Raw genomic sequence first — 13,172 nt, 5'->3', positions numbered from 1 at the left:
ATATTTTAATCAAAGGGCATGTCCCTTGAAGGGACATGACCCTATCTAGGTCGGCCCAATCACTGCATTCTCATAATTGGCGCCCAAGGAGATATTGTTTTAGCAAACAAGTATAACAAAAATTAGTTAAGGTAAATGCTAACATACAATCATTTAGGAAATCACCGATCGTGAGAATGCAGTGATTGGGCCAACCTAGATAGGGTCATGTCCCTTCAAGGGACATGCCCTTTGGTTAAGATATTTATACAAGGTGTGGTTGTAGTTAAAGGACACACAAGAAGAATAAGTCTGCTCCTTTAAGCAATTCTGCCTATACTCAAATACTTGATGAGTCAAATACATTTCAGAATAACAATTGATATTGACATCTCTTTTCAAGTCAGATAGAAGGAAGATCAAGAATTACAAACAATATAGAAGTTACTATCAAAGTCTGATCGCATAAAATTTGCAAAAACTTTACAGGAGATGCATCTAATGACTCAATAAATGAGTAAACAAACTAAACAAGCTGATCTAGGTATATATAAATGCAAATAGGACACAAGAGTGCACCTCATGTGGAATGCTGATGGCTTGTAGCCATAGTCTGATAGTTTGAACTCTGAAGTAAACTAAAAATAGCAAATTGTTTTTGTAAAACTATAAGCAACTAAGTGGCAAGTACAATATCAAAATAGGCCACATCGTCCTCTTCCCCTTTCCGGCAACTCTAGTAAAAACTATTGGAGTGGGAGAGAGTCTAGCCCTAGAAGTCTGTTGTGGTTGTGGCTGTGACTAGATCTCCATCCTGGATGTAGATGGTGTTGACATTGACAATGCCTCCTCATCATATGTATCCTCCTCACTCTTATTGTCCTTATCCTCTTCATCAATGTCAACCATTCCCACCATGAATCCACCCTCCTCCATAGCTTGCCTCTCCAAATCATAGATGTCATTGTCTATGAATAATGGAGGCTGCCCCTATGATGTCCAATCACAATAGGGATCTATGTTAAACAAATCGTTGCTAACTCTACCTTTCTTATGTGCAACTTAAGGTTATAATGCACACAAAGAAGGTCATTGAGGCGTTTCTGTGCTAACTTGTTCCTCTTCTTCCTATGAATGTTATCGAATAAGCTCCGATTACACTCACAATTGGATGAGCTACATGGCTGATATAAGATGCGAAGGGAAAGTTTTTGTAGATAAGGGACATTTCCACCCTAATTTCACCACCAAGTGCCTGTAAGATAAATATTAAAGAGTTAGAAAGCAAGGTGAAAACATATTTTAGAACATGGTTTTTATCTACTTATCATGTATGTGGAAGACACTGAAAATCCAAATAATGTACCTGCGGTTTGGGTGTTTCTTCCTCTCTTGCCAAATCTGAGGGGAATAACTTTCCGGTTGTACGAGACAAAATAAATTTAAAACAAAAGAGAAAGAATTTTGAAAACTTACTCGTGAATCCAAATTTGCTTGAAAATTCTCTTCAAATCCACTTCAAATCCTTTTCAAATCGACTAGAATGCTGCAAATGATGACCTTTCTCCTCCAAAACCTTTCTAAGCTCTCCAAATTCACTCTGCCAAACCAAAAAGGCAATTAAGGCCTTTTGCTGGGTCGTCTCGGCCATAAACTGGCCACGGGCGATAAGTTGTCCAGATTCTTCAATAACTTGCAGACTCATCGCCGAGATTTTCATGTTTTCTTGTTGATACTTTACTAAACTTATCTGCGCAAAATTCTGGTGATATTTATACACAGTTTGTCTCCCGCAGAAACTTATCCCAATACGACAACTCATCGGTGATAATTTTATCCATCATATAAACAATCATTGATTGGCTACTTAATGCTGCATCTTTGGAGGTTCTACTTACTGTATGCTTGGCCTTGTTTTAAAAAATTTCTTGAGTGATAACTGACATGGTTATCTAATGTAATTATATTTTTGTAATGCAACTGCAGATTGCTTTTGATCAACTTGCATTTATTAAGTTGATCCAGTAACCAAATGGTATTCTAATACATATTTTGCCTGGGGTTCTTTTCCCTCATTTTGGATATACTGTTCAATTTTCAATATATTTTTTTTTGTCTGGGGTATTTCTATAATTTGAAGTATTCTCCTATCTTGAAGATTTTATTACCATACATATGGATGCATTATATCTTGCCTTTTGTTAATGTCTGACGGCTTTTGACTTATTTGATATTCCTTACAGATGATGTCGAATGGTCTCAAGCTGAGACAATTGTGGCTTTAGTTGTGTTGATCTCTTCTTGTCGGCAGCTACTACTGAACCTCTGGCCAGAATTTGCAGATTCTAGCAAAGCAGCAAATAGACAGGTATGGCAGTATTGACACTGAGCATGAGGGTTTCAGAGTCTGTGAAAACTAATAATAAAGCTTATGCAAATTAATGCAGTTCTTTCCAGAAGCTTTACATTCAATACTGAAACAGTTAGAAGATTGTTATGATTTTGTCAACCTTTCTTTAATAAATGGGGAATCTGTTGATGTGATGAACCTTAAAAGGTTGAATCCTAAGCATGCAGGATTTGATTGATTAAACTGATAACGGTCATATTCGTACTTACGAGTTAGGAAACTACCATAAAGGATAACTATTAAGAGAGTGTATAGGCTATGTAAATTAAGGAAAACGGATCAATTCTCCTGTGTATATGAACATTGAATCTCTTCTGCTTAATATCTCTGTTTAGTGATTCACCTTACACCTCTCTGTTCTTCTCTGCACACTTGGTTATTCTTCATTCTTGGTGTTGTATGTAGCGAGTTGAGGCTACATAATATGTCACAAAAGGACGACAAGTCATTGTATCTTTTAAAGTTAAAAATCAAAGTTTATTGTTTTCTTGACTTTTACGGATGTGGATATTGTCAACAAACCCTCTAAAAGAAAGTTCAGAGAAACTATGAAATGGGGAATTCAAGGAATATATTATTTAGTTGTTCAATAAACAATAGGGGGCCTATTCAGAATCATTAGCATTTTCTTGAAAAATTGGACTCATCGAGAGAGAGAGAGAGAGAGAGAGAGAGAGAGAGAGGATCCTTGGATGACTGCTGTTAGTTTCTAGGCAAGGCCTAAATGTGATTAGAGTAGGGGCAAAATAAAACATCCAAACAAAAAACGAGAAGTTAGGATATCCTTTATTACTTTGTATATGCTAACATGAAAAATGTTTATCACATCATCATATGATATAACATTGAATAATCTGAAGATGTGAATATAGAATTGACATTTTGGTATCTAGGCTAAACTGACATTAGTAGTTGTTGTCGGTAAATTCTATATTGTAGCTGATGGGTAGAATTGTATCCAAAAGGGCGCGTGACGGTTGAGTCACCCCTTTCGGAAAGTATATGTACATCATCCGTAGGGACTATTGAGACATCATAATCATAATCATTATCATTGTAAGCATTGTACTAGACTGCATATTGCGTATATGAATAAAGTATCTGTTCTGTGTTACATCTTAGTCTACTGAATGCAATAAGTATCCGTTTACCCTGTATGGTAAACAATAATAACATGTCTAGGCCTTGCTATTAAATTTAATAGTAATCAAGGTTACTAAGAGATGGGGTTACTTGTAGATTCCAGAGGGTATTGGTACTGGTACAACTAATTTTCAAAAATAGGAGACAGGGGTACTTAGAGACTCAAATTTTACTTTTGCTATGATTTAATAAATTTTCGGAGAATTCCATGGCATAGAACTTTGAAAATAAGAACATCAGTAAAGTTTAACATCAAATACACAAATTGTTCAAATGCCATTGTGTCAAAGAGTTCAAAAATCACACTACATATTTCATATTAGATTATTATTGCATACTGAAACTGAAGAATATTGATAGTTTGATGCTATACACGTACGAAAGAATACGAGATGCCTAGTTGTGAGAAATTTTGTACTGTTCTTCTGAAAATGGAGAAGGTTTGCATGAATTTGTCTCTATAAGATATTTGAGAAGGCTAGAGATTCTCAGCGGTTTCTACTATTTCCAACAGTTGAATTGATGTTACACAAAGGTCTAGACTCTATTATTACCATTTTCGTGATCTCTTTAGAAGAACAGTGGTTGCTAAATCATGAACAATAAAAGTGGAATAATTATATGTCATTAATGAGTCTTTCTACAGAGGCAATTGAGCAGATTCATCAGAAGACTTCAGTGCCTAGCATTATCATTACTAACAGATAAGTAATAGTGATTTTGCAATGATGATTATAGATGATAAGAAACAGAGTTTTTGTAACACCTTATGCCCTAAGTTTTCTGGTAGGGGACGTCAATTTTTGGTTGGGGGACTTTGGAGATGGTGGCCAAAAGAACCCTGTGAATCGGGATGTATCCAGGAATAGCTCTAGTCTCAAAGGAACATCTCCATCCCCAGGTGCATCTTATTGGGTAGGAGACATGTCTTCCAGTAACATTTGACTGGGGAGTTTGACTGGTGACCATAACAATGTTGTCTAGTGGATCAAGTAATCATTAATGACCTCTCTGCTCATTGAATTCATCATCTAAATGGAAAATACACCTGCTGGTATACAAAGGCCTGAGGAAGGAGACTGGATTGCTATGGAATCTGTTGTGATATCAGCATGTGGCTTTTGTGCTGAGCTAGCATGAACAATGATTTCTGTAGAGCTTTTCCTGACATCAACAAATATATGTTTAACGACTTTTACAAGTAATGAGTGAGAGACTTTCACTGTGTATGGGGACTCTCCTAAATACTGTATATGTGCTATGAATATGGTTACCCCAGTAAACTAAACTGGGTTCTTATTATTATTTTCCATGGTGTGGGACTATGTGGAAAAGGATCTATTAATCAAACTTGGCCTGGTACTGATCAGAAACTAATCAGCTAAATCTATTCATACTTGTTCTTATAGTTAATATGAAATAAGGATAATCATCAATTCCTTATGACTTGTATCCCAAGATAAGATGAATATAAGAGCTTACGTTTGATGATTATAAGAAATTGCAACTTCAGATCAAAACTGTGATGCAAACTCAACCGACAGACAGAGTCTTTAATTGAATTTCAACACTTCAAATTGTAGCAAAAATATGCTTTGTAAAACAAAATATTGGCCTTTGGAAGTTTGTGTCTAGAGTCCTGCTCAAGTCTCTTAGCCATGCATTGTTGATGGATTTCGATTGGACCAAACATGTAAACCTGGCTCAGATGTGCCCCTCATGCACACTTTATGGATATGTTCTGGATCAAAATCATTATTTGAAAGCAGAATGCAAAGATGGATCCAGGTGGAGCAAATTCATTACCATAACATCATAATCCGGATTGTCTCATTTAAACCTGTCCTAGAAAGTATAGAAAGGCATACCAATTGCTTACAATGGAAGTTGGGTTGATGGCATCCCAAGCGAGGTGTTTCAGGTTTTGGATTCAATTTTTGTCCATTTACAACATGTCTAGTGTTAAACACGAGCCTTGAATGATAGATGAATGGTCCTTTGGACACATTCTCATTTGCAGCAAGAGGTAGAGGTGAGCTTGCAGAGAGCATAGAGAATTTGATATAAAGCTAGCAAGATGAGTGTCTGTAGAAGCCAATGGCCTTACGAGCTTAATAAGGGAAGAAGCACATCACTATTTCTAAGCTTAAGCTTTCTCCTTTGGTTGTCAAATGTATAATTTGTGCTCTTTTTGTTCTGTGTTTTCTGTTAGCAGTTTGACAGCTCATTAGTTCTACTTCTCATTCGTTTCATGCTGATTTCATTTACAACCATTAAGGTAAACAATCAATTTTTTTAGGCATAATTCTTGGCCCCAAAACAAGTAGAAGTGAAATCAATCATATACATCAATATTTTTTGTCACACCATGCAATTTTAATATGGAAGAAGCACTTTAGTATCAGGCACTTAATGGTATGTAAATCTGATTTGTCGTCGTGTAGGCATGAAGGTGGGCATTTAGATGTGTAAATTGAATAGAAGACACAGATAAGAGTTTAGACCTGTAACACACATCAAATTTTTGCATTATGTATTAGATTCAATAGCAGCTTACATTGTGAAAACTCATTGGTCTATCTGTTTTAAAGAATACACCGGATCATCCGTGTTAATAAAGGATTAGATAACATTCTCATGGATAGTACCTAAGTTGCCAGTTTGGGTTTTGGTATGGATGTGGGTTCAAAATCCGTCCAAATTTTTTTAGGTTAGGGTTCGGGTTCATTTAGGGTTCATCCTTACAAGACTATATATATGATGCAGCAAGTTTGTTCATACACCACAATGCTAATATTAAAGAAACTTAGCAAAATACACCACCATATATATTAACTTTTGAGTCCAAATGATGTAACAAAATGCCAAAATACACCACCATATCAATGTTTCAGTTCAAAAACAATGATGTCAACATTAATAATGAATCATCAATGATCAAATATTATCACAAATTATCAAACAAAACATCATCATTCTGCTGTTGCAAATTAGAAGCACAAAAAGTACCACTAGCATTAGTACTAGCAGCCTAAGAATCAGCCTCAACATCACTAAGTAGCTGGCCATTACCATCATCAATTGCAAATGCATCAAGTGTGCTTCCAACTCTGCAAACTCTAGTTCAACATCCCAATGCTTTGCCTCCCTTTTTTCGTAAGTATTGCCTTTGTGTGTTGTGAGCCCCAAGTTTGAATGCACAAAGACCAAGTTATCTGCCTTCTTGGAGTTATATTTGTTGTATTTTATTGAGTGGATGAAGGAGTATGTGCTCGAGTTCTTCTTAGATGATGATGAACTAGCAACCTATCAAGATTTACAATTTTGGAGCTAGAGAGTTAAAGAGTTTTGAATAAAAATAAAAATTCAATATTCATCAACAAGAATTTAGAAATTAGAATCTTAAGAACTTCTGATACAATTTTTATGGCCATGGGTTGCATTTGCTGGTACATTTGTCCATGGAAGTACCGCCATTTATGAGCATCACCTTTGTTCTTGTCTCCAAGAGCTTCAAGACCACAATCATCGGAGCTCACGAAACTTATGAATTCAGACCTCATTGTAGGTTGTATGTGCTCGGCAAAGGGTCTTCGAAGGGCTACCTTGTACCCTTGAGCAACTTTAGGATCTCTAAATGGGGCAACTCTAGTCATACTCTCCCTAAGGATCAATCTATAGAACCTAGGGCTCAATGCAAAGGCAAGTAGATGTAAAGTTTACTAAACTAAAGTGATTAGATTTCTAAAACATTTTTAAATTTTAAATAATTTAACTTACCTTCAAGAGTGCCAATTTCGAGAATTGTCTAAATATGGCTTGTGTCTTATGGTGGGTAGTGACGAACATTTGGATGTCTTGTGCATGTTCATACATTTCTTTTAATCCACTCAATCTTAGTGCCAACTTTTTGCAGCATTAGGTTGAGTGAGTGCACAACACAAGGTGTCCCAAAAATGTGTTTGAAGTGCTCCTCAACCAATAACTTGACAACCCTTACAATTTGTTGGCATTGTTGGCGGTGCAGAAGCACCCAAATAAAGAATGTATATATGCCAAACAGTCACTACCGAGTGTTAGTTCTATGCGAGCCGACTGGAGGAGTTTATCTTGGGATTTGTACAGGTCCTTGTGGGGTCAGTTTATCCTATTCTATATTGTTCTGGAATAGTCTATAAGCCGTTTTGGCAAGAGATAAGGATCTAGATCTTTCTGTAAGCCGTTTTGGTCTTGTAGGGTTAGTTTTCCTATTTTTGTAATAATCTAGAATGTTTCGTCGACCTTCCTAGCAAGTATAAATAGAGTTTCTAGGTTTAAGTTTAGGGCAAGTTTTTGGATATGAAATTATGGGAAGAAGAAATCTGTAGGAGAGCAAGTGTATATACTTGTTCAATTGATGAATTAATTAGAAGAATAATTATTAACTATCTCTATTTGGTGCTGGTTCCTTTTGTTTTTGCTTCCGTTGAGTTTATCTCTGCATCATTTTTGGTATCAGAGCTTAGCAAAAGGTCTGAACAAAGGTGAATTGTGAGTTTTGTGTTTGTTGTGACAAGTTGGGAAGAGAACCTGTAGAATGGCCACAAGAATAGGTTGAGTGGAGAGAACCTAGATAGGAGAAAATGGTCACAAGAGGAGATTTATCTCATGATAAGAGGATACTTTTAGATGCATGGGTTTCATATTGTGATTTTTAGAAAAAGAAAAGGGCGGAAGAGAAAAGGAAGAAAAGAGAAGAGGAAGCCAGAATAGATCAAGAGATAAAAGAACTAATGGAATTCCTAATGCAGGAACTGAGGAAGCACGAAGAAAATTCAGCACGACTAAAAGAGGAATTGCAAAAAAATATGGAAAAAAGAAAATACAGATCTGGAGCATCAACCAATTCAGATTACAGAAGCTTGTACTGAGATATTGGAAGAGAAGAGTTGTCCGTTGAAAGAACAACCTGATCATATTGATGCTGATATACCAGATGAATAGATCAATGCTGACATACCAAATGAACACAGTGATGCAGATATACAAGATGAGCAACAACATGTTTTTGATGAAACTTATGATTCAGAAGTTCTTGAAGATAGAAAAGAGGTTGAAATGGTTGATGAGCATTGTGATGAAATGGTTCATAAAGCGCTGGATGTGATGGTCCTCAATGCAACCAAGAAATGACATTTGAAGTTAAGAAAGAAGGTGGTTTGGCCTATCAAAAGGATACTAGCAGCAAGTAAGAAGACTTGTGATGAAGCTAAGAGGATAGAGGAGGCTTCAATAGTGATGAATTTGTCTCCAAGCATGGAGATATTGCAGCATAAAGACATCACAGCAAAGGATGCAACAGTTCCTATAGTAACCCAAATTGGTGAAGTCATATTTAATGAGGTTCCATGTAATCCATTCACTGTAGGTTTGCAGTAGTTCTATCTGAATATGGTAAAAGTTTACGTACATATGATAGTTGTTTTGGATACTGGTCAAGAGTACAAATAGCAAATACCAAAGAATTGGAAAGCATGAAAGAGGAAGGCCAATCCAAGGGACTTGGATTCTATTGTCCTCGGGAGTATGGTGCAGAAGCACCCAAATAAAGAATGTACATATGCCAATCACTACCAAGCATCAGTTCTGCGCGAGCTGACTGGAGGAGTTTATCTTGGGATTTGTATAGGTCCTTGTGGGGTTGGTTTATCCTATTCTATATTGTTCTAGAATAGTCTATAAGCCGTTTTGGCAAGAGATAAGGATCTAGATCTTTTTGTAAGCCGTTTTGGTCTCGTAGGGTTAGTTTTCCTATTTTGTAATAATCTAAAATATTCCGTAGACCGTCCTTGCAAGTAAAGATAGAGTTTTAGGTTTAGGTTTAGGGCAAGTTTTTGGATATGAAATTACGGGAAGAAGAAATTTGTAGGAGAGCAAGTGTATATACTTGTTCAATTGATGAATTAATTAGAAGAATAATTATTATCTATCTCTTTTTGGTGCTGGTTCTTTTTGTTTTTGCTTCCATTGAGTTTATCTCTGCATCAGTCGGTTATTACTTGAACAACATTTTTAGGGTCAACTTGCTCAATGGCTTGGATGATAATGTTTGCAATGAAGGAACCATTCGTCACCTCCTCTTCACAATCCACAACTTTCAAAAACATTGCACCTCTTTCGGACACTACAATAACATTGGCCAAAGGATGATCTCTCGATCTTTCCATCCATTAGATACTATGGTCACACCTGTTTCAATCTATGAGTCCTTGATCGGCTGCATGGCAACCTCTACATTGACCATCTCTCTATCCAATAAAGTGGTGCACATGTTCTTATAACTCGGGCCCTTGAACCCTTTTAGAGCCTCCTTAATTGCTCTCACCATATTTTGCCAATATGATGAGCGAACAACATTAAATGACAATCCATTTGCATAGATGCATCTCGCTATGGCTTCTTGGACAATGTCTCTAGCTTCATTTTGAAATGATATTTCCAAGGACCCCTTTGCTCTCTTATTCACAACCGGTTCTTGAGGAGCACGCATGAATGGATGACCCTTTGCGGGTGCTTCATTGGGAGTGGAAGCTGAAGCCGGAGATGATGTTTTTGTCTTTTTCTAGCATTTTGCAAAGGATGAGAATTTCCCCTCCCAGTTGCTTTCTTTGCTTTTTTTTTATTGAATATATTTGTTCACAATGTGGTTTGGAAGAAGGGTTTGAGGTAGCACTCCTCAACTCTTGGATTCCTTGTACAAAATTTAATGCCTCTTTTGAGGAATAAAGCATAAATGTGCTTTCACTCTATTGTAAGAGCTACTAAATTCCTCTTTGCAATGATTGCAAATCCACAAATAACCTCTTTCACTTGACATTGGTTGAACCATTTCCACATATTTCCGTAGTGGAGAGCAACTATATATTTTGAAGTGAGAGTTTCCTGTGCTAGAAACACTTGCATCCATTCTTTAAATCTACAAACAACGGACAACAAAAAAGACAAAAATGAATTTTCCTTTTGAGGAGCTCATTTCATTTTGTAAAACTAAACAATAAAAAATTTGTGGAATTTTTTGAAAAGCTTCACAGGCTCAAAACAAGTATATATAGATACGTATATTGTAAAGAAATTTTAAAATAATTGTAAGTATATAGAGATATGTACCTTAAGAGATGTAAACTCAAAACACCCTCCTCGTAGACCCCTGCTATGAGTGAGAACAAAGAGAGAATGACATTTGATGGAGAATGATCTTGTAGTGTAATGTTCCCAAGGTGAATTTGGCTTGAAGGCGATCTTGTCTTGAATGCAATATCGGTCCGAAGGGGATTTCATTTTGAAGGGGATCTCTATTCGGAGGCAATCTCAATTCGAAGGGGATCTCTCTCTGGCGGCAATTTCGATTCGAAGGCAATCTTAGCTCCAAGGGGATCTCAACCCAAAGCCAATGATTTCCTGAAGGGGATCTCGACTCGAAGGCAATGTCGACCCGAAGGGGATCTTGACCCGAAGGCAATGTCTAACCAAAGGGGATCTCGACCCGAAGGCAATGACTAACGAAAAGGGATCTTGACTTGAAGGCAATGACTTCTCGAAGGGGATCTTGAGCCAAAGGCAATGACTTCTTGAAGGGGATCTCGACCTGAAGGCAATGACTTCTCGAAGGGGATATCGGCCCGAAAGCAATGACTTCCCGAAGGGGATCTTGAACCGAAGGGGGTGTCAACTCGAAGGCAATGAATTCACGAAGGGGATCTCGACCCGAAGGCAGTGACTTCCCAAAGGGGATCTTGACACGAAGGCAATTGCTCTAATACCATTGTAATGTTCCGAAGGAAAACTCTGAGATACTCTGACTTAGTGCACAGGTTGCAAGTTGAACACACTTCGAAACAACAATCAATGTTGTCCATATGGTAAACAAATAGCTGTACGGTTGACCCAATAGACTGTACGGCTAGAGCCAAGGCAGTTCCTACGGTGTGGAGTGCAGGCTGTATGGTAATGCAGAAGGCTGTACGGTAGGGCGATCCTGTGTGGTGTATTAGGAGGGTACAAAGTAGTGAAGAGAGAGTGGTGTACGATATTGGGTGAGTCCGTACAGAAGTGACTCTGGTAGTTTGGTGAAGTATGTGGAGCCTTACGATGCCTTTACGCCAATAAGTTCGCTAAAACTGATTTTATGCACAAATGATTCCAAATGATCAATGATATTAAATATGTACTCCAGATTACAAGAACAAATGGATGCCAACAAAATTGAGTAAGTTCCACAAACAATATTAATAACTGCAAACGAAAATGGTGCTCAGATTTGCTAGATCCGAGCGAAGTAATATAGAGAATTGAAATAGGGTGTGTTGAATCCCACGGAAACCGCACTAGCCAAGTAGGGAAGATCTTTCACTTTCGAAATGGCGAACAACAGAGAACTCCATCAGGAATTTGCAGTACAAAGAAAATAATCCAAATCACATGCCAGTTACTACCTACATGTCATGCTTAAATACCCTTCAGAGGAACTCTTGAGGGTTTACAAAGATAGTTGATGACAATACCTACGGAAACAATTAAAATAAAAATGGGTCCGAGATATACCAAATCAATCGGAACCACAAATACAAATATTATTAACCTAGGCCCCATATTTATTAATTAAAGTAACTAATTAAAGGTCCTTTTATTATATTATTTAAATTTTAGGACCAATTAATTAAATAATTTAACTAAATTATTACATAAAATTTGGGGACATGACAAATCCTTGCTGCCCAAAGATTGCTTGCCCTCAAGCAATCCGTCAACAGATGAAAGGCCAACAACTCCCAGGTCCCAAATGAAACGTGTAGGTGAGATGAGTGAAATGACATCAATCCTCCGCAGCACCACATTGCCATCAAACATTCACTGTGCCATTTTGATATAAATATTGTCGTGTCTTGAGTTACCAAGATCCCAAAGATGCCAATTATAAAATACATTGATGTCATCATATTCATCAATCTCTTCTAGAAACTCATAACTTAGGTAGATCTTGTTCTCGCTCGAAAGTCCCTCACATGGAAAGATTGTAGTTATACATGCCTCGAGCACGATTGGAGGATAAACTCCATCATCAAACAACGGTAGCAATTGTTCTTGCCAACAACCTTTGCCTCATTCTCTAGTTTCATGATTCCATTTATGTGACCCCAAATTATTATCAATGCCCTCCTGAAGATTAGCAACCTTGCTCTCATCCTACACACTGAGAGCATTCTGGGGGTTCACTTCAACATTGGTTTTGTTGTCAGCACCAGGATCCCAAACCAAGCACGCAGGTGAGATGAGTGAATTGTCATCAAACCTACCTTGTACCACATTGTCGTTAGGCGTTCATTGCGCCACTGTGATATAAACATTGTTGTGCCCTTCAACAAGATCCCAATGACGCAAATCGATGAAATGTTTCATGTCATTATGTTCAAAAATCTCTTTGGAAATGGTCATACAAACAGATGTTGATGTTGGCACAAACTTAGCTACTGACACAATCACAACGACCATGACTATATTCCTGATGGACGAAACCTCGACAAAGAGAGCCTCGATGGTGAGAATGTTGGTGAAGTGGGGCTCGATCATGAGTACCTCGGCGACAAGAGACTCAACAAAGGGT

At 37.4% G+C, this 13,172-nt stretch overlaps 1 protein-coding gene across 5 annotated transcripts in view; it reads left to right on the top strand.

Annotated features, from left to right (window-relative positions):
- The window catches only part of LOC149570076 (CAAX amino terminal protease family protein), a 100,208-nt gene that overhangs the window by 69,053 nt on the left and 17,983 nt on the right, over window positions 1–13,172 (top strand). For 4 of the 5 annotated variants that reach the window (XM_089822735.1, XM_089822734.1, XM_089822732.1 and 1 more), the window contains one exon: window positions 2,223–2,347. The exons of the other annotated variant lie outside the window; for it this stretch is intronic. In XM_089822735.1, the coding sequence (XP_089678861.1) occupies window positions 2,223–2,347 (125 nt within the window). The remainder of the gene's footprint in view (window positions 1–2,222; window positions 2,348–13,172) is intronic. 5 annotated transcript variants of the gene reach the window in all.

This window comes from Cupressus sempervirens, chromosome 3 (assembly GCF_028749045.1).
Source record: "Cupressus sempervirens isolate cs-2001-9-10 chromosome 3, ASM2874904v1, whole genome shotgun sequence".
Classification (NCBI taxonomy): domain Eukaryota; kingdom Viridiplantae; phylum Streptophyta; class Pinopsida; order Cupressales; family Cupressaceae; genus Cupressus; species Cupressus sempervirens.
The sequence above is the reverse complement of the archived record's forward strand: the minus strand, read 5'-3'. Positions and strand labels throughout refer to the sequence as shown.